Genomic DNA, 26,198 nt, shown 5'->3' on the forward strand with positions numbered 1-26,198 from the left:
ATCTCCTTTCTGTCTTTTGTTTTTGTCTCGTTTTTGTTTCCCTCTGTCTCCCTGCATTGATTCCCATCCCCCTGCCATATTAGAGTAACTCCTCCCCAATAGCACTAGCAAACACTCCCCCTCAGACATTGGTTCCGGTCCTGCCCAGGTGCAGACCGTCCGGTTTGTACTGGTCCCACCTCCCCCAGAACCGGTTCCAATGCCCCAGGAATTTGAATCCCTCCCTGCTGCACCACTGTCCAAGCCACATATTCATCTGCGCTATCCTGCGATTCTTACTCTGACTAGCACGTGGCACTGGTAGCAATCCTGAGATTACTACTTTTGAGGTCCTACTTTTTAAATTTAGCTCCGAGCGCCTTGAATTCGTGTCGTAGAACCTCATCCCTTTTTTTAGCCTATGTCGTTGGTACCAATGTGCACCACGACAACTGGCTGTTCTCCTTCCCTTTTTAGAATGTCCTGCACCCGCTCCGAGACATCCTTGACCCTTGCACCAGGGAGGTAACATACCATCCTGGAGTCTCGGTTGCGGCCGCAGAAATGCCTGTCTATTCCCTTTACAATTGAATCCCCTATCACTATCGCTCTCCCACTCTTTTTCCCGCCCTCCTGTGCAACAGAGCCAGCCATGGTGCCATGAACCTGGCCGCTGCTGCCCTCCCCCGATGAGTCATCCCCCCCAACAGCACTCAAAGCAGTGTATCTGTTTTGCAGGGGGATGACCACAGGGGACCCCTGCACCACCCCCTTTGCACTACTCTTCCTGCTGGTCTTCCATTCCCTATCTGTCTGTGGACCCTTCACCTGCGGTAAGACCAACTCGCTACACGTGCTACTCACGTCATTCTCAGCATCGTGGATGCTCCAGAGTGAATCCACCCTCAGCTCCAACTCCGCAACGCGGTCCGTCAGGAGCTGGAGGCGGACACACTTCCCGCACACGTAGTCGTCAGGGACACTGGAGTCGTCCCTGAGTTCCCACATGGTACAGGAGGAGCATAACACGCGACCGAGCTGTCCTGTCATGACTTAACAGTTAGATAGGCAACAACAATGCTAAAGTTTACTCACTGTTCTAGAAGAGAAAAAAGAAAAACTACTCACCAATCACCAGCCAATCACCCACCCCCTTGGCTGTGACATCACCTTTCTGTTTCTTTCTACTTATTTTTTGCCTTCTCCCTGTAGCTGCACAAGCACGCCTCACCAACTCCGGACTCGCGCTGCTCCAACTGCCGCCGCCTCACTCTCCCGCTGGGCCTTTTATAGGCCTCACCAACCCCGGACTCGCGCTGCTCCAACTGCCGCCGCCTCACTCTCCCGCTGGACCTTTTATAGGCCTCACCAACCCCGGACTCGCGCTGCTCCAACTGCTGCCGCCTCACTCTCCCGCTGGGCCTTTTATAGGCCTCACCAACCCCGGATTATATTATAATTCCGGGAGCAGTTACTATACCCCATATTTTGGCCTCATTTGATGTTTCTAATCAGACAGACCAATTCCTCCGGTCTTCCTACCCCCGTTGTATTAGTGATAACAAAAAATGGGGGCCGTTTGTAATTATTGTAGCACGGTTGGTACCCCCCACCCCTTCAAAGGTCGTCAGATTGTAACCTGCTGACTTCCATTTACGTGCCCAGTTTTCCGTATCCTGAAACGTATTGCCTGTTTTGTTTTGATTAATTATCCACTCAGCCATTTCCAAGATATTCAAGGGAATTGGCCTCAAGGGAATCCCTCCCTTTGAGTGAATAGGTATATGTGCACACACCCAACAACTGGAAATGTTACCTTGTTTGGCATATGTATGACAAATGGTTATAAATGTATGACATATATAAAAAAGTATTTACATGTAATTCCCTGGGTACTCTACTATTTCCCTTTGGTGCAGAGGGTCGGCTAGTAAGAAGTAGGCAAATGCCTAGAATACCTGCAGTCAGTAGTACAGTTAATTTATACATTTTGGCAAAAAGTAATTGTCCTTATCAGATTTCAGCTTCTGTTTAACGTGTGAAGCGAGGATCCAGGCTTTCTTTCCTTGGCCTTTAACAGCTGTCTGGGGGTCAGTAACACTTGGTAAGGTCCCTCCCACTTGGCACCCAAAGGTTCTTTATGCAACTTTTTCACATACACCCAGACTTCCGGGATGATGTCGTGTCCTCCTTCGGGTGGATTACCCCAAGCTGCCGATACCTGTCGGGAAACAGAACTAATAGCATTGGTTAGGTTCTGACAGTATGATAACAAAGTGTCACTCATTAAGTGAACATCAGCTTTCCGTAACTCGATAGTTCCTGGCAGCGACATGGATTTTCCTGTTATAATTTCAAATGGGCTTAGACCTGTAGTTCTGTTCAGGGTTGCCCTAATGCTACATAGCACTATTGGCAGTGCCTGGGGCCATGGTGTTCCTTCTTGGTGATATTTGGCAAGCCGTTGTTTCAGAGTTCGATTCATTCGTTCTACTTGTCCTGATGATTGTGGATGATAAGGACAGTGTAAATCCCACGTAATGTTCAGTAACCTACAGACTTCTTGGCAGACAGCACCTGTGAAGTGTGTTCCCTGATCTGAGTCAATGCTACTCGGGACTCCCCATCGGGGAATGTAATCCTTACACAAGACCTTTGCAGTGTGATTGGCTGTGGCTCTTTTAGTTGGGACAGCTTCGACCCATCTAGAGAATCTGTCGACCATGACAAGAATGTTAGTGTATCCTTGGCATGAAGGAAGAGATATATAATCAACCTGCAGATGCTGGAATAGTCTGACAGGGGCAGGGGGCCTCAGTTGGGGCATGACCATGATGGGTCCACAATTATTTTTCTGGCAGACCACACAGCGGTCTGTTACCAGCTGGGCATGTTTTTTAAATCCCCGACCCCACCAGTTTTTCTGGAACCGTGCCGTCATCTGTTGTGAGGCCAAATGTCCCCACGAGTGGATCTGTTGGGCTAAAAAAGGCATAAGCGCTTGTGGTGCGACTGGCTTGTCGGTAACTCTTTGTCTCCAGACACCATCTTCACATAGCTTAATTCCTGCCTCAATCCATGTCTATTTTTCCTCTCGGGAGCACTCGCCTTGCATTGTTTGAAGGTCTCGTGTCAGAGTCCTGAGTGCTTTCAATCTGCACATCTGTGTTGGTTCTTCTGGAGGAACGCCCTGTGAGGCGGCATCTTTAGCTGCCTGGCCGGCTAGGGCATTTCCCTGTGCTTCCTTGGTATTTTCCTTGGTATGGGCCTTACAATTTAGGATGGACACTTCCTGAGGTAATTGTATGGCCTCCAGTAAGTCTCGGACTTCTTTTCCATTTCGGATAGGTGTACCAGCAGCAGTGAGGAATCCTCTTTTCCGCCATAACAGACCAAAGTCGTGAGCGACTCCAAAAGCATAACTCGAATCTGTGTAGACATTAGCTGTCTGTCCTTCTGCTATTCGACATGCTTCTGACAGGGCCCGTAACTCGGCCTGTTGTGCTGACATTCCTGAGGGTAAACATCCTTTTGCCACTACCTCATATAAGGTTGTAACTGCCCATCCTGCTTTTCTGGTACCATTGTCAACAAAGGAGGAACCATCTGTAAACAGGATGAGGTCCGGGTTGTGTAGAGGCTCCTCTGCTGCGAAGGCTGCTTCTTCTGTTTCTTTTAAAATCTCCACGCAGTCATGCTCTTCACATTCTCCCCCCTCTTGCTCCCTCGATTCTGACATCGGGAGCATAGTTGCGGGATTAACCGGGCTGGCCCGGATGATATGGAGATTAGGAGCTTCCAAAACTGCTGTCTAGTGGGTCCATCTAGCTGCCGTCACCTGAGACATTCTATTCATAGACAGCAAAGCATGTACGGTGTGGGGACACTTGACAATCAGCTTTTGGTCGAGGACTAGACCCGCAGTGATCATTACCGCTCGACATGTAGCTTCCATAGCCCCTAGGCAACTTCCCCATCCGAGGACTACCGCATCCAGTTTTGCCGAATAATAGCCAATAGGTCTTTGCCGATCCCCATGTTCTTGTGTCAGTATAGCTGTCATATATCTTTCTTTCTCATGGTAAATGGCTTACCACTGTCGGGGATTCCCAGAGCCGGTGCCGAACACAAAGCCTTTTTCAAACTCAGGAAGGCCTCTTGCTGTTCCTTAGTGAGGGTGATGGCTTCTTTAGAGGCACGTTTCCCCTTTAAAATATCATTCAGTGGCTGAGCAAGCTGTGTGAAGGAGTCAATCCAATTTCTGTTAAAGTTACACAATCCCAAAAAAGACCTTAGTTCCTGAATAGTGGTGGGTTTTTTAGCAGCCCGAATGGCTGCAGTTCTATTCTGGGTAAGTTCTCTCTTTCCTTGTGAAATCTTTTGTCCCAGGTATACAACCTCTTGGGATATTTGTGCTTTGTCGATGCTGGCTTTATGTCCCTTCAGCCAAAGGTGGTCCAGCAAAGCTCGTAAATCTTCTTCATGCTGGTCTTCCGTGTTTGAAGCTAGCAGGATATCGTCTACATATTGGATGACAGGGGAGGTAATTCTCGCAAATGGCTTTGTAATTTCATTCCGCTTTCGAATCTGTCCCATAACGGCTAGGGACCATCTAGTTCGCTCTTTATTTTTCGTACGGGTCGTTTTTCCCCAAACCCTTTTAATCTCATCCCAGGACCATTGTCCTATGGAGGTTCCATACTTTTGCTCGATCTTAATACAGGTTTTAGATAAGTTGAATTGTTGCTCTATGTATTCTTTCAACTCTTCGAGAATTTCATCTATCGAAACCTCAGGTGGTGCTTGCCCGCCTTTAACAGTTGTAGGCAATTCTTTGCTCTTATCTCCTGCTGCCATAATACTGATTTCTTTACTGGGGTCTCGAGTCGTAGGCTTTCTAGCCGATCAATAGGTCGGTGATTAATTAACTAACACACCGCAGAACTTGGACGTCTATGGGACCTCGAGCAGACTACCAACCGGAAGGTTCGCAAACCGGAAGCTTTCGGAATCGTGTAGAAGGAGAGGCGAATTTAGACTTTTGACCGAGGACTTTTATAAAGAGGAGTCCTTACCTCAGTATGTAGGTCCGATGTCCAAAATTCAGTTTCTTTCCTCAGCGATCGTGTTCGTGACGCCAAAATTGTTAGATCTCTTAATTTCCAATGAAATACGAACTCCGATTTAGTTTTAATGTCACTTTATTTTGGCAGACAGCAACAAGCTCTTGGCTTTAAGCCAGGTCTTTGTCCTTCTGAGACCACATGGTCAAAATGGCTGTACTTATATCTGGATCAATTTACAGAAAAGAACTTGTCTTCTTTGACCTTATTGGCTCAATTAATAGTCTTTTAACCTTTTAATTGGCTTGCTACCCAAAGGTCCTAAAATGTCAAGTTGATTGATGACTTAATGCAACATGCTCCCACTCACGTAGCATCTCTGAATTAGTGTCTGTGAATTTTCACAGCCTGTCTAAATGCAGCCTGTTTGAATTCTCTATTATTGACTACTGCACTGCCAATCACTGGTATGAGTTCCTTGGTGTAAGTATGCAACTTGGCATTGACTGGACTCAGCTTAAGCTTCACAGCCTTAGTGTCCCACAGCTTATCGAATGTCCCCTGGTTCATTAGAAAAGTAGTGGCAGACATTTAAAGAGATATTTCATAATCCTCAACAAAGATATATTCCATTGAGAAAGAAAGACTCTACGAGAAGGATGAATGTAGCTAACTGAGGAAGTTAAGGATGATATCAAATTGAAACAAAAGGGATACAATGTTGTGAAGATTAGTGGTAGGCCAGAAGATTGGGAAAATTTTAAAACTGTAAAGGATGAATTAAAACAAAATAGAGGGAAAAAATAGATTGAGAATAAACTAGCACGAAATATAAAAACAGACAGTAAGAGCTTCTACAAGTATATAAAAAGGAAGAGAGTAGCTAAAGTAAATGTTGGTCCCTTAGAGGATGAGACTGGGTGATTAATAATGGGAAACAAGGAAATGGCAGAGACTTTGAAGAAATATTTTATATCTGTCTTCACGGTAGAAGACACAAAGAATTCCAATAATAGTAGAAAATTAGGGGGCAAAATAGAGCGAGGAAATTAAAACAATCATTATCACTAGAGAAAAAGTACTAGGCAAACTAATGGGACTAAAGACCGACATGTCCCCTGGATCTGATGGCCTGCATCCTAGGGTCTTCAAAGAAGTAGCTGCATAGATAGTGGCTGCATTGGTTTTAATCTTCCAAAATTCCCTAGATTCTGGAAAGGTCCCAGCGGATTGGAAAACTGCAAATGTCACGCCTCTTTTCAAGAAAGGAGGGAGACAGAAAGCAGGAAACTATAGACCAGTTAGCCTAACATCTGTCATTGGAGAAAATGCTGGAATCCATTATTAAGGAAGTAGTAGCAGGACATTTAGAAAATCATAATACGATCAAACAGAGTCGTTGTGGTTTTATGAAAGGGAAATCATGTTTGACAAATATATTAAGAGTTCTTTTGAGGATGTAATGAGCAAGGTGGATAAAGGGGAACCAGTAGATGTAGTGTATTTGGATTTCCAAAAGGCATTTAATAAGGTGTCACATAAAAGATTACTACACAAGATAAGAGCTCATGGTGTTAGGGGTAATATATTAGCATAGATAGAGGATTGGCTAACTAACAGAAAACAGAGAGTCGGGATAAATGGGTCATTTTCTGGTTGGCAAATTGTAACTAGTGGGGTGCCACAGGGATCAACTATTTACAATCTCTATTAATGACTTGGATGAAGGGACCGAGTGTATGGTAGCCAAATTTGCTGACGATACAAAGATAGGTGGGAAAGCAATCTGTGAGTGTTGTGTATAGAAGAACTCCACAAGGCTGAGTACTGTGAGCTAAACTTAGTGTGACCTTAGTCGTCTTTATTACAACTCCAGAGTACCTAAACAACATGGCAGCCAACCTTTTATACTGGCCCTGCACGTATGTGCAGTTGACCATTAGGACTCCCAACAGTCGTGCCCTCTGGTGGCATCTATTACATAGTTACATACATAACATCACTCCCCCTTCCCCCCCCCCCCCCCCCCCCCCCCCCCCCCCCCAAAAGTCTTTGGTACAAGTTATTTACAAGTTGAGGCGATCTGGAGCCTTTCGCTCCCTGGTTGATCGTCTTAAGTTCAGACCCTGGCGTGTGTGAGTTGGCCAGACCATTTCTGCACTGCACCGTGGCTGGTCTGACTGGACTGTCAGGAACGGTGGGTTCATCCTCGTGATTGATAGTGAGGTCGATTGCTGGTTGGCTGTGTGTTGGTGGATTGTCGATGGTGATGCCCTCTTCAAGTCGTTCCTGGTCGTCAGTAAATCGCAATTTGGTCTGATCGAAATGCTTTCTGCACGTTTGGCCATTTAACAGTTTGATTATAAACACCCTATTCTCTTCCTTGGCCAAAACAGTGCCAGAAACCCACTGGGACCATGACCGTAATTCAGGACAAACACTGGGTCATTAACATCAATGTCACATGAAACAGTCGCGTGATTGTGGTACATGTTCTGCCGGGTTTCCACGTGATCATTAAGATCCGGGTAGAATAGTGAGAGCCTGGTTTTGAGGGCTCTCTTTATTAACAATTCTGCCGGGGGAACCCCGGTGAGCGAGTGGGGTCGCGTCCGGTAACTGACCAGAATACGAGACAAGCGAGTCTGCAGGGAGCCGTCCGTCACGTGTTTCATGCTCTGCTTGATTATTTGGACTGCCCGTTCCGCTTGACCATTAGATGCGGGCTAAAACAGAACAGACCTGACATGCTTGATGCCATTGCGGGTCATAAACTCGTTGAATTCCAAGCTGGTGAAACACGATCCATTGTCGCTGACAAGGATGTCGGGCAAGCCATGGGTGGCGAAAGTGGCCCAGAGGCTTTCAATGGTGGCTGTGGACGTGCTGGATGACATGATTACACATTCAATCCATTTGGAGTAAGCGTGCACAAAACAACTACTAAAAATATCTTTCCTAGAAAGGGGCCGGCAAAGTCTAATAAAAACATAGAAACATAGAAAATAGGTGCAGGAGTAGGCCATTTGGCCCTTCGAGCCTGCACCGCCATTCAACAAGATCATGGCTGATCACCCACCCCAGCACCTCCCCTCCACACCCCCCGACCCCCCCCAGCCGCAAGGACCACATACAACTCAATCCCGAACACATCCAATGAACTGGCATCAACAACTCTCGGCGGCAGGGAACCCCACAGGCCAACAACTCCCCGAGTGAAGAAGTCTCTCCCGATCCCAGCCCCAAACAGCCCACCCCTCCATCCCAAGAGCGTGCCACCCCACCCCGGCTCCGGACCCACCCAACACCGGGAACACTCCCCCCGCACCCAACCCGCCCCGTCCCATCAGAATCCTTCGCAAATGCCAAACACCCCCGGATGTCGAGCCCCCAGCCCCGGCCACCCCGGAGCCACGTCCCCGCGACGCCAACCACACCACACCCACCAACCGCCATCTGCGCAATCAACCCGTCCACCCCACTCTGAACACTCCCCGCACCGAGGCACAGAGCCCCCAGGCCCGCCCCTCCAACATACTTTGCCCCCCCAAGACCTTCGCTGCAATCTGGCCCCTCCTGTCCCCCGCCCTGGGTTTTTCCACCCCCCACCTCCACCATTCTCCCCTCCATCCCCCGCCGCCGTCTCCCCTCAACTTCCCTCTGCCTCCCCGCACAGGCTCCCATCTTGTGGGCGGTAACCTTCTGGGGCAGGGAATTGTAGCCCCCAGCGTGGAAGTCCTGCTCCCGCCGCAGAATTGGCCTTACCACCCCTCAACAGCCGACCAGTTCCCATTTAGGACGCAACTCTTTTCTAATGATAGCACAGGATCCTGGCTGGTCCAGGACCTGATCTGGCGAGCTGTGACAGGTGACCCCCTCGCTCTCAAAAGCATCCATGACCAGTAGCAAGTCTGCGGGCATTTCAACCACAGTGGTGGGTAATGGTAGCCGGCTGAGAGCATCGGCACAGTTTTCAGTGCCTGGTCTGTGGCAGGTAACAGTCATAAGCTGATAATGTTAGTGCCAATCTTTGGATGCAGGACGAAGCATTGGTGTTTATACCTTTTCTCTCTGAAAACAGCAAAATGAGCGGCTTGTGGTCAGTTTCAAGCTCAAACCGAAGTCCAAATAAGTATTGGTGCATTTTCTTAACGCCATATATACATGCTAATGCCTCTTTCTCGGCCATACTATAGGCTCTCTCAGCCTTAGACAGACTTCTAGACGCGTATGCAACCGTTTGGATGTTGCCCGATATATTGACTTGCTGTAGCACACAGCCGACCCCGTACGATGAGGCGTCACAAGCTAGCACTAAACGTTTACATGGGTCATAGTGTACAAGTAACTTATTTGAACATAGCAGGTTCCTGGCCTTCTCAAAGGTTGTGTCTTGAGATTTGCCCCAAACCTAGTCATCACCTTTACGTAGCAACATGTGCAAAGGCTCGAACAGCATGCTCAACCCGGGTTGAAAGTTACCAAAATAGTTGAGTCCCAGGAATGAATGCAGCTCCTTCATATTCTGTGGTCTGGGTGCATTTTTGATGCCCTCTGTCTTTGAGTCTGTAGGCCTGATGCCGTCTGCTGCAATCTTTCTCCCAAAAAATTCGACTTCTGGCACGAGGAAAACACACTTGGAGCGTTTCAGCCTGAGTCCCACTCTGTCTAGGGGACTTAGAATCTCTTCCAGGTTGTGTAGATGTTCGATGGTGTCACGACCAGTGATCAGGATGTCGTGTTGAAACACAACAGTGCACGGAACAGATTTCAGCAAACTCTCCATGTTTCTCTGGAAAATGGCTGCAGCCGAGCGAATCCCGAAAGGGCATCTGTGGTATATAAACAGCTCTTTGTGCGTGTTGATGCACGTCAGTCTTTTCGAAGATTCAGCCAGCTCCTGTGTCAAGTAGGCGGAGGTTAGGTCCAACTTGGTGAACGACTTCTGCCCCCCCCCCTGCTAACATTGCGAACAGGTCAACCGCCTTGGGCAGCGGGTACTGTTCCTGTAGTGAGACTCGGTTAATCATTACCTTGTAGTCTCTGCAGATTCTGACCATGCCATCGCTTTTCAACATCGGAACAATTGGACTGGCCCACTTGTTGAACTCGACTGGCGATATGATTCCTTTGCATTGGAATCTGTCCAGTTCGATCTCGACTTCCTCCCTCATCATGTACGGAACCGCCCGAGCCTTGTGATGGACAGGCCGTGCGTCGGGGCCTAGATGGATCTATACCTTGGAGCCTGTGAAGTTGCCGATGCCTGGTTCGAATAGCGAGGGAAACTTGCTCAGCACTTGAGCACACGAGGTGTCATCCACTGAAGATAGTGCTTTGTTGTTGTTCCAATTCCATCTAATCTTTTCTAGCCAGCTTCTGCTGAACAGCGTTGGGCCATTGCCTGGAACAATCCACAATCAGAGGTCATACACAGCTCCATCATACGATACCTTCACTGCCGCACTTCCACTGACTGGTATGAGCTCTTTAGTGTAGGTACGCAGCTTTGCATTTATTGGGCTCAGTTTGGGCCTTTGTGCTTTATTGCCCCACAGTTTCTTGAAAGCCTTCTGCCTCATTATTGACTGACTCGCACCCATGTCCAACTCCATGGATACTGGAACTCCATTTAATTTGACTTTCAGCATTATAGGAGGGCTCTTGGTGGTGAAGGTATGTACCCCATACACTTCTTTCTCGGGTCGCGTTTCCTGTGCTGCGTGATCCGCGCCGGATCGATCATCCTCTGCCACGTGGTATGTCGCAGCACATTTGCACATTCGCTGGAGGTGCCCCATCGCTCAGCCTTTGCACACATACTGCTTGAATCGACATTGATGGGCCTGATGATTATCCCCACCGCACCAACATGGTGCTAATTGATTCACATTCACTCCCGATGGCAGACTCTTGTCATCATAGGTCTTGCAGCCACAGACGTATAGGCCCTGCCATATGCAGTTCGGCCTGCTAGCGACATCATTTTATGCACAGTACTTGCCGATGAGCTTCGATGTTGAGAAGATATCTGTTTGGTGTTATCGTCCGTGGCCATGCATGCCTGGGCGATCGCGATGACCCTGCTCAGGTCTAGGGTTTCGGCAGCCAGCAGCTTTCGAAGAATGAGCTCGTGGCTGATGCCCAGCACGATAGGGTCCTGCAGCATTCCCCAACGCAGCTCCAAAATCGCAAGGTCCCACAAGGAGTCTCAGGTCGGCGACATAATCCGCCACGTCCTGGCCCCCTGAGCGATGGTGCGTGTAATAACGATATCTGGCCATGAGGATACTCTCCTTCAGCTTGAGCGTGCACAACTCTGTATATTCCTTCTCCGTTGGTTTTGTTGGTGCGAGCAGATTCTTGATGAGGCCGTATATTTTAGGCCCACAGACGGTGAGGAGAACCGGACTGCGCTTGGCCACTTTCGTGTCTCCTTCCAGCTTGTTGACCACAAAAAATACTGGACGAGACGCTCGATGAAGGCATCCCAATCATCACCATCTACGAATCTTTCTAATGTTCCAACGGTAGCCATAGTTGCGTGAAGGTTCGTATTCTGTTACTCATCACCAATTGTTGTGTATAGAAGAACGCCACGAGGCTGAGTACTGTGAGCTAAACTTAGTGTGACCTTAGTCTTTATTCCAACTCCAGAGTACCTAAACAACATGGCAGCCAACCTTTTATACTGTCCCTGCACCTGTATGCAGGTAACCATTAGGACTCTAACAGTCACGCCCTCTGGTGGCAACTATTACATAGTTACATACATAACAGTGAGGAGAACAGAAAGACTCTGCAAGGGGATACAGATCGTTTAAGTGAGTGGGCAAAAATTTGTTGGAAAATGTGAGGTTATCCGCTTTAGTAGGAAGAATAGAAAAGCAAAATATCATTTAAATGGAGAGACTACAGAATGCTGCACTACAGAGGGATCTGGGTGTTCTACATGAAACACAAAAAGTTAGCATGCAGGTACAGCAAGTAATTAGGAAGGCAAATGGAATGTTGGCCTTTATTGCAAGGGGGATAGAGTATAAAAGCAGAGAAACCTGCTACAACTGTACAGGGTATTCGTGAGACCACACCTAGAGTACTGTGTATAGTTTTGGTCTCCTTATTTAAGGAGGGTTATACTTGCATTGGAGGCAGTTCAAAGAAGGTTCACTAAGTTGAATGAAGGGTTTGTCTTATGAGGAAGGGTTGAGCAGGTTGGTCCTTTGTTTGAAGTATTTACATTTCTGTCTCCTCCCAGCCATCTGTTGTCCAGTTCAGTTTGATCAGCGATAACTTGACCCTTTTGCTGATTGGGCAACTCAAATATCCTTCAACATGCCTCTTCCTGTTTGATGCCTCTTCCTGTTAGAATTCAAACTGCTTGTAGCTTGTAGTAGGAATGCCCATCCGCCGAGGATTTCAGACATTTTACAGATGATTTTCTTCTCCCACAGGTCTTTAACAGGGAGGAGATTGGCAAGATTAGCCCCAGTGGGTGCGCTGGGCGGGAAAGTCGGCGAGAGAGTTGGGATGGAAGAGTTGGGGTTGCTGCTTGTAAGGAGGCAGTGACGAGTGCCTCAATGGGCCCTTAGTAGGATGCCAAGAGAGGCACAGAGGGAAGCTATAGGCTTTTTTAGGCTTGTGTAGCTATAGGCTTATCAGAACATTATTGAGAGAGGATTATAGGTAAGGGAAAGCAATCAGCAGAGACTCTATGGTTAGAATTGAGGAATAAGAGAGGGTTTAAAATTGTAATGGGAGTTGTGTACATGCCTCCTAACAGCAGCAACGAAGTGACAGTATTAATTCAGAGATTTGAGAGGCTTGTAGCAAAAGCAAAGTTGTTTTAATGGGATGCTTTAGAGTGGGAAGAGCAGAGTAGCTCAAATCAGAAGGATAATGAATTTCTTGAGTGCATTCAAGATAGTTTCTGGAGCAATATGTTCTAGAACCAACAAGAGGGCAGACCATACTAGATTAGTACTAAGTAATAAACCAGACTTTGATAAATGTTCCCTTACTGTTAGATTATTAATTAACAGTGATCATAATATGATCAAATTCAATGTTCGGTATTGTAGGGGGAAAATGGGAAGGTTTCTCCTCCCAGGAGTGGGCCCCCTGATATAGAGGGTCGATGCTCGCCCCAACCCGTGTAGCAATTCTCGAAGTTAGCAGACAGAGATGGATGGCAAGGTATAACGATCTTTAATTACGAATGTGCGGGAACACCTCTCATCACGCCTGTTAGTGGAGATGCTCTCTGAATAGCAAAATTGTACATAATTTATGCATTTCATAGATCCCTCCACCCCCCGGTATGACCTCCCTCGATCTCTAATTGGGTTACTTATTAGTAATATTTTAGATTGACACGCCAAGATCTCAGGGCAACTTTTAGACCTTAACTGGGATTTGCTGATTCTCCTTGGTGCCCGTGAGTCTGCCTTGAGCTTCTTCGCAAGGTCTTATCAATATCTGTTTAGGTTCTCTCATCATATCCTGTCAGAATATTATCTAATGTCCTGGTACATATTGAATTAATAACTTCTGGAGCCTTGGTACTGGAATGTGCAAGGCCAAAGAGAGGCCTTCTCTTGGGTCGGTGCAGGAACCAGCACTTTAACCCTTGTCCTGCTGGTACCCCTAATGCCAAATGTCTCTTACAATTCCCCCCTTTTGGCCCTTGGCCAGATGCCAAGTGGGCCATATTCCCTGAAATTACTTCCCTGTGAACAAGTTCCAGATAGGTCCGTTCAGCTGGGTGGCCATCTCCCAAACTTCAGGACCTCCTGAGACTTCGCTTGCAGAGCTATATAAAGTAAGTCCTTCTTGCAGATCGTTTAAATTTTCGTCCCTTAGTTCCTTAATCATAGTGCGTGCCCTACTGTGTCGTTTGGCCTGTTTAATTCGTGCACACGTTAACCCTACCAGTACCATCAGGACCAGGCCTGTATTACTACAAGTGCATGTGATATAATTCTTACCTATGGGTGGATCTGAATATTAAGGCCAATGTTCCACAGTTTTGAGTACCAAGGCTGGTCGGCCAGCATCGCATTAGTGTCTCTTTTTAGGTTGTCTATTTCTTCCATCAGCTGAATATACTGTCGTCTTTGGTTTTGGATTCCTTGCACCAATTGTTCCTCACTTAATTCGGGTATCTGTTTTCCTTGCAGTTCCCATACCGCCTCCTTGTACTCTTCTCGGAGGGTATCTGTGACCGTTCCGTGGATAGTTTCCGTTGTCTCGGGATGTATGTGGTATCCATTTATGTCTATTTTTTCCATGGGCCTGGAACAGAAGTTAGGGTTGGTGATGACACAGGGGGTGACTCCTCCCCTGGTCTTAATCGTCAGGTTGGCTGCTCCTGTGCTCACACACCAATCTCCATTCTCTTGTGGAGCAGCGATTGCTTCGGAATCACGTTCGAGAGGAGTGATACTCAGCATGCATCCGTTTATCTGGTGGAATCCGCAATCATCATTCGTCATTCGTGGCGTACCTCGACACAAAACCACTTTGTAATTTTTATAGCAGTCGGTTATGTCAATGCCTTTGGTATTATTGTTAATCTTAATCACCCACCTGGAGGGCTGATGGTAATGCAACCATGTTCGGTTTCTCACTTCACTGATATTGTCGGTCTGGTATAAGGGGTCTGTCTCCCTTTGTTACATCGTACTGTGGTATTGATAACACGAATCCAATCTTATTCACATGTCCAGTAATACATCTAAATTTTGGCACCCATGCGTAACTATTTTTCTGTACTTCGCACGTGTTGTTCATGTTTTTGTCTTGAGTCCAATTATTAAATATGCCATTCGGGATCCAATCTGGTATGTACCCATTCTGGAGTTGCTCCAGGTTATGTTGTACCTCACTCAGTATCCAGACCCATACCCGGAGCAAACTATCTCAGCTTGTACTCGTTTACTTAGATCGTTCCCTATTGCGTGGATCAAATTTATGGTCTTGGCATGTTCCTGTAATGTGTGGGCCACTTGTAACCGTTCCCCTTCCGTGCCATCTCCCAACCGCACCTGTAAGGCTTGGTTATCCATGTCCCTCCCCCGTAAACCCCTTAAGATTTGCGTTAAGTTGTTAACCCGGTCGTCTATTGCATATAGATCAATGGAATTCATCGTCGCAACCCCCACCGCATAACCCGTGCCTAGTGTTTCCAGTATTCCCCTTTTTGTTCAACCTTGTCCTGTTCCCTTCTGACATTAAATCTCAGGGTAGTGAATTCTGGGCCTTCGAGGATCCGTTGTGTCAGGTTCTGGTATAGACTTACAGTTTCATTCCCACAGAAGCTAGGAAGGATGATATCCATTGGGTTTAGGACTACCATAAGTAGTCGCTGACTCACCCCAAATTATATCCTTTCATTAGATTCCTTTATTACTAGCCCCCCTTTGGCTCCAGCCTTTATGGGGGGGCTTGCGTGGTTATGCTGGGAAGAGTTGTTGTCCTCAGGGTGGTTGTCGGGGCAGCGGTAGGGGTCTATGTTTTGCCCTTGTTATTGTTCCATCCCCACTGTCGGTTGGAATTTGCCAACACCTCTTATATCTATGCAAGTGCCTATGTCCCTAACCATAATCACCTGATGGGGTCCGGTCCATTTTGGTGAGAATCCGGGTCTTTCAGGATTTATCTTTACCATGACCCGGCTCCCTATTTGAGGTACCTGAACCCTTTGTTCCTTCATGTCCCTTTCTAGATCCCTAATAATTTGTTGGTCTCTGGCTTGTGCTCTTAATTCATGTGATTGTTTGCAGAGTTCCATCACGAACCTCCGTATCGTATCCTGGAAGTCTTCACTTCCAGTAACCAGCACTTCTGGCAGCCTCATGGCTCTTCCTGTCATTAGTTCAAAGGGGGTCAGTCCGCTAGTCCAGTTAGGGGTAGCTCTTAGTTTCATTAGGATTCGTGGTAGTAACTCAACTCACCCCTGTCCGGTCTCCTCGATTGCCTTAGCCAGTGCTATTTTTAAGGTCCTATTCATTTGCTCCACCAATCCAGAAGACTCCGGGTGGTATGGGATGTAGAATTTTTCTTTAATCCCTAAACTTGCTTCACGATTTTTCCCGTAAAGTGTGTATACCCTGGTCTGAATTCAACTGTAGTGGCATTCCCTACCTGGGTATTATTTCCCCAACCAGGATCTTACTACTGTATCAGTGGTGCAGTTTCTAGTGGCGAAGGCTTCGACCCATTTTGTAAATTTGTCTATTATTTTTCCCCTTTGGCTAGATAATGGCCCAGTAAAGTCTTATTTGGAGGGCTTCCCAGGGTCCCTTTGGGCGTGTTTGGTGTCCCAGCCGGACCTTTATTCCGGGACCACGACATTGTCATCTTTCCTCCACACTCCCTCCGTCCCCCTTTTTGCTCTGTTCTGTTCCCACCCTTCTGTTTCTTGTGGGGTGGATTCTCCATGTACCTTGAGTAGGTTTACTTCTTCTTCCGTTTGGGTGATACATGAGCCAATCGGGGTAGTGCTAGTCATATCTAATTTGGCTGCTTGTTTTGCAGCTTCGTCCACCCAGGCATGAGCTTCGAGAACTGAAATTCCATCCAGTTGGATTTCTGCGCCCTTCCCCTTTTGGTCCTGTGAACTTGCTCCTGTCCTTGGAATCTACTGGCGCCCATGGCGTTGGCAGCCTGCTGCATTACAATCTTACTTAATACAATATACATAGCCATGCGTTAAAATAAGTTCTGACCTTGCTCCAGTCCTTGGCTTCTGGGATGCATATTCCATCAGTTAACTTAAACAATGCTCCATAGTTCATGTAGTTGTGTCTTTCCTGCGTGTGCTATATCTCACGTAGTTCGTCTGTATTACCCAGTGCTTGCATGGGCCTTAAGGTTCCCAGTATCATGAGTCTCCAGAGTTGAAGTAGCCGCTGCGGTCCCATCTCGGTGAGTATTTTATCTGCAAATTTTAAACAGATCGCCTGGTTGTCACCAGGTGTTAGGTTCTGGTCTACTCATCTTTTATCCATGCATGTCGAGGTCACTCTGTGAAATCGGAGGTAAGGGTTAGATTGGGTTTGTGGACTACACTTACCCACTGTGGGGTACATTGGCTCTATTGCCATAGGTGATGGTGCTATGGCTGCTCACTGCACTATCCGTCTGGTCCCGTTTTTAAAAAATCTTTTCCAGCTTATTTATCTTGGCTTTTAACTCTTGAATTTGTTTTGTTTGAGTATCTCTTTCTTTTATTTGTATCAGGTGAGTATTATTACATAGGCTAGTTCTGTTTTATTTTTATTCTGACTATACCACCATTTCCTCTGTCTGTCAGGTGAGTATTTTATTAAGAAATCCGAATTAATAATATCCAGTATAAAACAGCTGTCAATGGAAAGAGTTAACTTCTTTACAGGTTTGTAAGAAGGCCTGATGTCATTACGTGACTTCGCGTAATCATCCGAAATTTTTTCCAAGTCTTTGTACCTTCAAAACTTGCTTAGAAATTAGAAATCAGTTAAAACAGCAGAAATCCGTCATAATAAAAATCATAGTAAAGCTGTCATAATAAAAATCCGTCATAGTAAAGCCGTCATAATAAAAATCTTTTCATCGGGAAAGACAGCATTTTAGATTAAACTCCAGTTTTTCTAAACTTCTAATTCAAATACTCGCCAAAGATTTTTTTTTAATTGAACCAATATCTTTTTCACAGCCAATATCAACTAGTATTTAGTAAGTTACATCTTTTTCCATTTAAATCTCCTTTCTTCAAATTAGGTTTTTTATTTTACACAGAGGGCTTGTGTCTCCGTAAATTTGTTAATTTAAAATCATAAGACAATCGAAAACATTTTTTTTCCAAATTCGTTCAATTTGTTTTCTTTCAAGGTTGCATCTTTATCTTTTCCGTCTTTTCCATAACTAGAACAGAGTGTAGCACGTAGACTTTAAAAACTGCTTTCCGTTATCTGAAATGTTCCAGTTTCAAGGCCATTACATTGTCTTTTGATCTAAACAGCTAAAGCCTGCCGTTGTAACATTTTAATTTTGCTGTGCCTTCTCTTAACCAGTGGTACTTGAAACTTTCACAACAAAATTAACTCCTCACAGTTTCCATCCTAATCTCTGCTCCTCTTTTGTAGTATTTCTATTTATTTTAAAACATAGGATTGTTGGGTTACAAAATGTCAAATGTAATACTGTTTTTTTTCAAATATCGGACTTCTCATTTAATGCTATAGTGATTCACCGATCACAGAATGCAAAGTACTTGTTTATAATTGTGTGCCCAACTTCTGTTTTAGAAGCTGAACATCAAAAACTCTAATCTTTTTAAGCTTCAGCTTGTGACGCAGCAATTGTATAATTTTATTAAAAAGGCTTCCAAACCCAAGATGAATCACCTGAAATATCTCAAAATATTGTGCTGCAAATTTAAAACTCTTTTTACTGAGCTCGAAGCTTTCATGTCGAGATTTTACACAAAGAAAAATGGGGGTGTACTTCCCCAGCCCACAGCCTCGAGAGACCCACGCAGGCCTCTTTTTAAAAGATTTTACAACTTCCCTTTTCCGTTCTTTATCTAATTCCTAGAATAAATTTATGTCTTTCAACCCAATGTAATCTATGATTGCGTGTTTTCTTTTGACAAGTGAGCGTTTCGAAAAAAATGTTTTTAATCCAACGGGACCACGCATTTTTTATCTTTTGCTCAACAAACCTATCCTTTGTGCATTTCCTAGCTCTGTAACTTATCATCCGAATAAATCCACACCTGCGTTTCTAACTTACAATGTAATTCAATTCTAGGTTCACACTTTTCTTAAAACTTCCCACAGACAGGACAACACTACAAAGGGTTAAAAAACTTTCACTTTGTCTGAAAAAGTGGGTGGAGCTAAAACAGACAGCTTTACCTTTTTTTTCAAAAAGGCTTTCAGACACGTGAAAAATTCATTAATTCCCACCTCAAATATTCCGCAGTCAAAAATCACACAAGCACTTTCACTCAAAGACAGACATTCACAAAAGTCTCTTTTTATTCAACAAAACTTATTAATTGTTTGGCCGGCTCTATTTTTGGATCCATATGTCACTTAAGATAGTGATTATCAGTTTTTTTTTTATGGCATTACATAGTTACGCAACACAGTTAATTAATACATGATGATAGATTAATACATGATTGATTTTGGTTTTATTCGCCTTTTTACTAGCCGGGTTACCCATCTTACTTTGGGGAAGGTGTAGGGGTCTTGGGCATTCCCTTTAATTCGTGTTTGGGATGCAGGACGCCGTCTATATGTCTTCCTTTTGCACCGTACACCCGTACTGCCACACTTCCAGGTCAGTATGTCTCGTCCCTGCGCTGTGCGCTCATACCGCTTTGGGTCAATAGGCCTCGTCCATATGCCTTCCCTTGCATCGTACCCTCGCACTGCTGCGCATCCTACACGCGCGCATCTTAGAGTATACCTTTAACCCCTCTCCCATCCCTAGATCTTCCTCTGGGACCTGCTACAGATGGTTCTTTGTACAGATGTCCTTCCCTCCTGGTTTACAATGCCACAGCTCTAACTTGAAGGTGGTAAATTAAACATACTCACCCAAACAGCTGGATCATTGTTCTGTTCTGAAAGTTCTTGTACCCTGCTCGCAGTGCCAAATGTCGGGGGGAAATGGGAAGGCTTCTCCTCCTAGGAGCGGGCCCCCTGATATAGAGGTTTGACGCTCGCCCCAACCCGTGTAGCAATTCTCGAAGTTAGCAGACAGAGACGGATGGCAAGCTATAACGATCTTTAATTACGAACGTCGGGGAACACCTCTCATCACAGCTGCCCGTGAGTGGAGATGCTCTCTGAATAGCAAAATTGTACATAATTTATACATTTCATAGATCCCTTCACCCTCCCGGTACGACCTCCCTCAATCTCTAATTGGATTACCTTATTAATAATATTTTGGATTGACAGGCCAAGATCTCAAGGCAACTTTTAGACCTTAACTGGGATTTGCTGATTCTCCTTGGTGCCTGTGAGTCTGCCTCGAGCCTCTTAGCAAGGTCTTATCAGTATCTGTTTAGGTTCTCTCATCGTATCCTGTCGGAATATTATCTAATGTCCTGGTACATATTGAATTAATAACTTCTGGAGCCTTGGTACTGGAATGTGCAAGGCCGAAGAGAGGCCTTTTACCTCCTTGTAGGTCGGTGCAGGAACCAGCACTTTAACCTTGTCCCGCTGGTGCTCCTAATGCCAAATTTCTCTTACAGTTTGAAAAGAAGAAACTTTTTTTGGGGTGTTCATCCCATTCAAAATACAGCGCATGCATGGTTTTTCCCATTGAAAAGCTGACGAGCCAGCTACGCGACTGCGCAGTTTAAAGGGAACATTAATGAGGACTCAGGAGGAGACTGAGATAGATCATGTTGCACATACACTCATGCTGTGCTTTGCCATCATTGAGGATTTGGATGTTCATGGAGTTGTTTAATTGCCCACCATCATTCACGATTGAATGTGGCAGGACTACAGAGTTTTGATCTAATCTGTTGGTTGTGGGATTGCTTAGCTCTGTTTATAGCTTGCTGTTCTGCTGTTCAGCATGCATGTGGTCATGTTTTGTAGTTTCACCAGGTTGGGAACTCATTTTTAGGTACACTTGCTGCTGCCCCTCATTGAACCAGAGTTGGCCCCCTGGCTTGATAGTGCAGCATATTCCTCACTCGACCATTACGATGAGGTTATAGATTGTTACAATTCTGCTGCCATGCTTAGTCAAATACAGCACATCATGAATGCCCAGTTTTGAACTGCTAGATCTGTTCTGAATCTATTCCAGTTAGCATGGTGCCTCCATCGTTGACACTGTAATGTCCTGTCCCCTCAATACAGATTCACACGAGGCATGTAGTGAAGTCAAGATCACTCTGGACCTGCACCTTTATTTCACAGCTCTGGAATGCTGCACTTGCCTGAGACCTGTCCTTATATACCTGTCTCTTGCAAGTGCACCCCTGGTGGTAAGGTATGCTGGTGGTTACAGGTCATATCTTATTACAGTCATGTATAGCATGTTAGGATACAGTTATATATAATAATGAAAGGTACATGGCATCACCCTCCCCCAAGGTCTTATTGTCTTTATAGGTTTAGTCTCTCAGGTGGTCTACGCTCTCGCGTGGAGTGTCTGAGTTGTGGTTCAGTTGTTTGCCTTGGTGTCTGTTTTTCTTTGGGTGTGGTTGCTGGTATCTCGCCTGGGCTGTCTGTTTCGATTGGTGTGATTGTTGTTGACTCGCCTGGGCTGTCTGTTGAGATTGCCCTTTCCTCAGGTTGTTCCATCTGTCTGTCCACCAGGTGTGGTGCGAGTTCCACATTGTAGTCTGCCTCTGGTTCCGCAGTGTTGTTGGTAAATCTGCTTTTGACTTGGTCTACATGCCTCCGGCAGGTTTTGCCATTGTCTATTTGTACTACCAGTAGCCTGTTTCCTTCCTTGCCCGTTACTGTCCCTGCAAGCCATTTGCAACCCCTGCCATAGTTTAGTACAAACACTTTGTCCCCTATCTCATTCCATCTCCCCCTCGAATTTCTGTCATGGTATTCAGTCAGCTTACGGTGCTTTGCCTCAACGATTTCGTGCATGTCTGGGAGGATTAATGAGAGCCTTGTTTTTAAAGTCCTTTTCATCAACAGTTGTGCGGGGGGATCCCAGTCAGTGAGTGTGGACGAGATCTTGTATGCCAGCAGCAGTCGCGACAGGCGACCCTGCAGCGCGGGACCTTGGATTTTAAGCATGCCTTGTTTAATGATTTGCACTGCTTTCTCCGCCTGGCCGTTAGAGGCTGGCTTGAACGGTGCTGTCTTGACGTGATTTATGCCGTGGTCAATTATAAAGTCTTGGAATTCTGCGCTGGTAAAGCACGGACCATTGTCACTGACGAATGTGTCAGGGATTCCGTGCATTGCAAACATGGTTGCGAGGCTCTCCACACTGGTGGAGGTTGTGCTCGAGTTTAAAATGGTGCATTCGATCCACTTTGAAAATGCATCTACAACGATGAGGAACATTTTGCCCATGAATGGGCCCGCATAGTCTACGTGCACCTGCGACTACGGTTTGGTAGGCCAGGGCCAGGGGCTCAGTGGAGCCTCCCTGGGGGCATTGCTGAGTTGGGCACAAATGGTGCACCTTCGGACGCAGAGCTCCAAGTCCGCGTCAATACCAGGTCACCAGACGTGGGATCGGGCTATGGCCTTCATGAGAACGATCCCCGGGTGCTCGCGGTGGAGCTCCCGGACAGATGCCTCTCTGCCTCGCAGAGGCATGACTACTCGGCTGCCCCACATCAGGCAGTTTGCTTGTAGTGATAGCTCATGCATGCGCCTGTGAAAGGGTTTTAATTACTCGGGGCAGGCATCGCGAGCCTCTGCCTAGTCACCGGTTAGGACACATCTTTTTACTAAGGATAACGTGGGGTCGCTGGCCGTCCAGGCTCTGATTTGGCAAGCCGTCATGGGCGAACCTGTGGACTCAAAGGCATTGATTGCCATGACTATCTCACAGTCCTGTTCGTCAGACCCTTCCGTCTTCGCCAGGGGTAGCCTGCTGAGCGCGTCGGCACAGTTGTCTATGCCTTATTGTGTAGTCGTAGGACGCCAGCATGAGTGCCCACCGTTGAATTCGCGCCGAGGCGTTGGCGTTTATTGCCTTGCTCTCGGATAGGAGGGACGTGAGGGGCTTGTGGTCGGTTTCTAATGCGAACTTGGCCCCGAAAAGGTATCGGTGCATCTTTTTGACACCATACACGCACGCGAGCGCCTCCTTCTCTACCATTCCGTGCCCGCGAAAGTGACCTGGAGGCATAAGCTATGGGTTGTAATTTGCCCACACTATTGACATGTTGCAAAACGCACCCGACCCCATACGCTGACGCATCGCATGTGAGAACTAGCTTTTTACCTGGGTCAAAGAAAGTCAAAACACTGTTGGAACACAGAAGGTTGCGTGCCTTATTGAAGGCGAATTCCTGGGCGTTCCCCCAAAACCAATCGCACCCCTTCCTGAGTAGCACGTGGAAAGGTTCCAGCAGCGTGCTTAAGTTCTGCATAAAGTTCCCAAAGTAATTGAGTAGCCCGAGAAAGGCACGCAGTTCTGAGACATTCCGGGGCCTGGGTGCCAAGCGAATTGCTTCTGTTTTGGACTCTGTTGGGCGGATTCCATCAGCGGCAATCCTTCTGCCCAAAAATTCAACCTCGGGTGCGAGAAACAGGCACTTAGATTTCTTGACTCGTAGGCCTACCCGATCCAACCGCTTTAGTACTTCCTTTAAATTACAGAGATGGGAGTCGGTGTCCCTGCCCGTGATAAGTATGTCGTCTTGAAATACAACCGTCCCCGGGATGGACTTGAGCAGACTCTCCATGTTGCGCTGGAATATGTCAGCTGCCGACCTGATGCCGAATGGGCATCGATCATACATGAAAAGGCCTCGACGTGTGTTGATGGTGGTGAGTAGCTTGGATTCCTCGGTCAATTCTTGCGTCATATACGCAGATGTGAGGTCTAATTTTGAGAAAAGTTTACCTCCAGCCAATGTGGCAAATAAGTCCTCCGCTCTGGGCAGCGGGTACTGGTCCTGTCGGGAGACTCTGTTTATGGTAGATTTGTAGTCCCCATAGATTCGTACGGATCCATCAGGCTTCATGACTGGGACGATGGGACTTGCCCAGTCGCTAAATTACACAGGTGATATAATGCCTTCCCGCAGAAGCCTGTCTAGTTCGTGTTCAATCTTTTCCCTCATCACATAGGGTACAGCTCTGGCCTTGTGATGGACCGGTCTAGCAATCCTGTGTAATGTAGATTTTGACTTTGGCCCCTTTGAAAGTGCCCACACCTGGCTGAAAGAGATGTTCAAATCGCTTTATAACTGTTGAGCAGGAGGTCCGTTCCTCCAATGACATGGCATGGACATCATCCCATTTCCAGTTTAGTTTTGCCAGTCAGCTTCTCCCCAGCAGTGCTGGGAGGTCTCTGGGGACAATCCACAGGGGAAGTCGGTTCACTGTCCCTTTGTGTGTGACAGAGAGCATGGCGCTGCCGAGGACTGGTACGATTCCTTTGGTATTGGTCCTTAGGGCCCAAGTTTCGGGCCGCGCCTAGAATGGTGCAGCCCCGACCTGGACGCCCGTTTTTCGCGCCACAAAGTGCGCCTAAAAAAAACTTACAGATTCTCCGGCTCCCTGCTGGTCCTCTGGAGTCGGGCGCGGCGCAGCACGAGCTGTAGGGGGCGGAGCTCGGTCCCTGCGCTGAAAACAGTGCCGGGACCTCTGCACATGCGCGCTACAGTGGGCGCGCATGTGCAGTAGCTCCAGGTGCCCAAAACTGTGTGGGAGGGGCCCGAAGCACGCAGCCCCTAGCCCTGGTCGAATGGCCTCACTGGGGCTGCGTGTATAAGGCTGCCTCCCACGCTCAATTCCTGCTTCCTCCCGACCCGACTCGACTCGACTCCCACTCCCCCCTCCGCCCCCCTGCCCCCGACACCGACCCGATTTCCGCTTCCCCCCCCCCCCCCCCCGCCCCTGGACCCGACCCCCTGGACTGGACCTGACCCGCACTCCCACCCGACCTGACCTCCCTCTCCTTCACTCCCTCCCCCCACCCCCCCCCCCCAAAGCCCCCGACCCGAACCGACCTCCCTCCCACCACCCCCCCCCCCCGACCCGAGCTGCGCTCCCGATTTCCCCCACTCCACCCGGACCCGACTCGACCCAACCTGACCTCCCTCCCTTCGCCCCCGACACGAACCGAACCGAACCGACCCGACCTGCGCTCCCTCCCTACCCGAACCAACCCGACCTCCCTCCTCCACCCCCCTCCCCCCGACCCGACACGTCCTCCCACCGACCCGAACCGCGCTCCGGACCCTGGACCCGACCCGACCCAATGCCACCTACCTGTAAATCTGGTGCTGGGGACGGGCGCTGCCCGAAGTCTTGGGCGCGGCCGGGCCCGGCCCATTCAGCCTCCCTCCCCCTTCTTCTTTCTCCTCCCCCTTCTCCTTTCTCCCCCCCCCTTTTCTTCTTCCCCCCACCCCCTTTTCTTCTTCCCCCCCCCCTTTTCTTCTTCCCCCCCTTTTCTTCTTCCCCCCCCCTTTTCTTCTTCCCCCCCCTTTTCTTCTTCCCCCCTTTTCTTCTTCCCCCCTTTTCTTCTCCCCCCCCCCTTTTCTTCTTCCCCCCCATTCTTCTTCTTACCCCTTCTTCTTCCCCCCCTTCTTCTTCCCCCCTTCTTCTTCCCCCCCTTCTTCTTCTTCCCTCCCCTTCTTCTTCCCCCCCCTGCTTCCTCCCCCCCTTCTTCTTCCTCCCTTCTTCCCCCCTTCCCCTTCTTCTTCCCCCCCCTTCTTCTTCCCCCCCCTTCTTCTTCCCCCCCCTTCTTCTTCCCCCCCTTCTTCTTCCCCCCTTCTTCTTCCCCCCTTCCCCTTCTTCTTCCCCCTTCCCCTTCTTCTTCCCCCCTTCCCCTTCTTCTTCCCCCCCCTTCCCCTTCTTCTTCCCCCCTTCTTCTTCCCCCCCTTCTTCTTCCCCCCCTTCTTCTTCCCCCTCCCATTCTTCTTCCCCCCCTTCTTCTTCCCCCCCCTTCTTCTTCCCCCCCCTTCTTCTTCCCCCCTTCTTCTTCCCCCCTTCTTCTTCCCCCCTTCTTCTTCCCATCCCATTCTTCTTCCCCCCCCTTCTTCTTTCCCCCCTTCTTCTTTCCCCCCTTCTTCTTCCCCCCCCTTCTTCTTCCCCCCCCTTCTTCTTCCCCCCCTTCTTCTTCCCCCCCTTCTTCTTCCCCCCCTTCTTCTTTCCCCCCTTCTTCTTCCCCCCTTTTCTTTCCCCCCCCTTTTCTTTCCCCCCCCTTTTCTCTCCCCCCTTTTCTCCCCCCCTTTTCTCCCCCCCTTTTCTCCCCCCCCTTTTCTCCCCCCCCCTTTCCCCCCCCCCCTTTCCCCCCCCTTTTCTCCCCCCCCCCTTTTCTCCCCCCCTTCTCCCCCCCTTTTCTCCCCCCCTTTTCTCCCCCCCTTTTCTCCCCCCCTTTTCTCCCCCCCCTTTTCTCCCCCCCCTTTTCTCCCCCCCCTTTTCTCCCCCCCTTTTCTCCCCCCCCCTTTTCTCCCCCCCCCTTTTCTCCCCCCTCCTTTTCTCC

The 26,198-nt window shown here is 47.8% G+C and overlaps 1 protein-coding gene across 4 annotated transcripts in view; it reads left to right on the top strand.

Moving 5' to 3' along the window:
- tapt1b (transmembrane anterior posterior transformation 1b) overlaps positions 1 to 26,198 on the top strand; it is a 253,864-nt gene that overhangs the window by 43,197 nt on the left and 184,469 nt on the right. The window contains exon 1 of one of the 4 annotated variants that reach the window (XM_070870871.1): positions 23,371 to 23,533. The exons of the other annotated variants lie outside the window; for them this stretch is intronic. Coding sequence (XP_070726972.1) covers positions 23,426 to 23,533 — 108 coding nt within the window. The 5' untranslated portion in view covers positions 23,371 to 23,425. Of the gene's footprint in view, positions 1 to 23,370; positions 23,534 to 26,198 lie in introns of those variants that run through there. 4 annotated transcript variants of the gene reach the window in all.

This window comes from Pristiophorus japonicus, chromosome 2, assembly GCF_044704955.1.
Source record: "Pristiophorus japonicus isolate sPriJap1 chromosome 2, sPriJap1.hap1, whole genome shotgun sequence".
Taxonomy (NCBI): Eukaryota; Metazoa; Chordata; class Chondrichthyes; family Pristiophoridae; genus Pristiophorus; species Pristiophorus japonicus.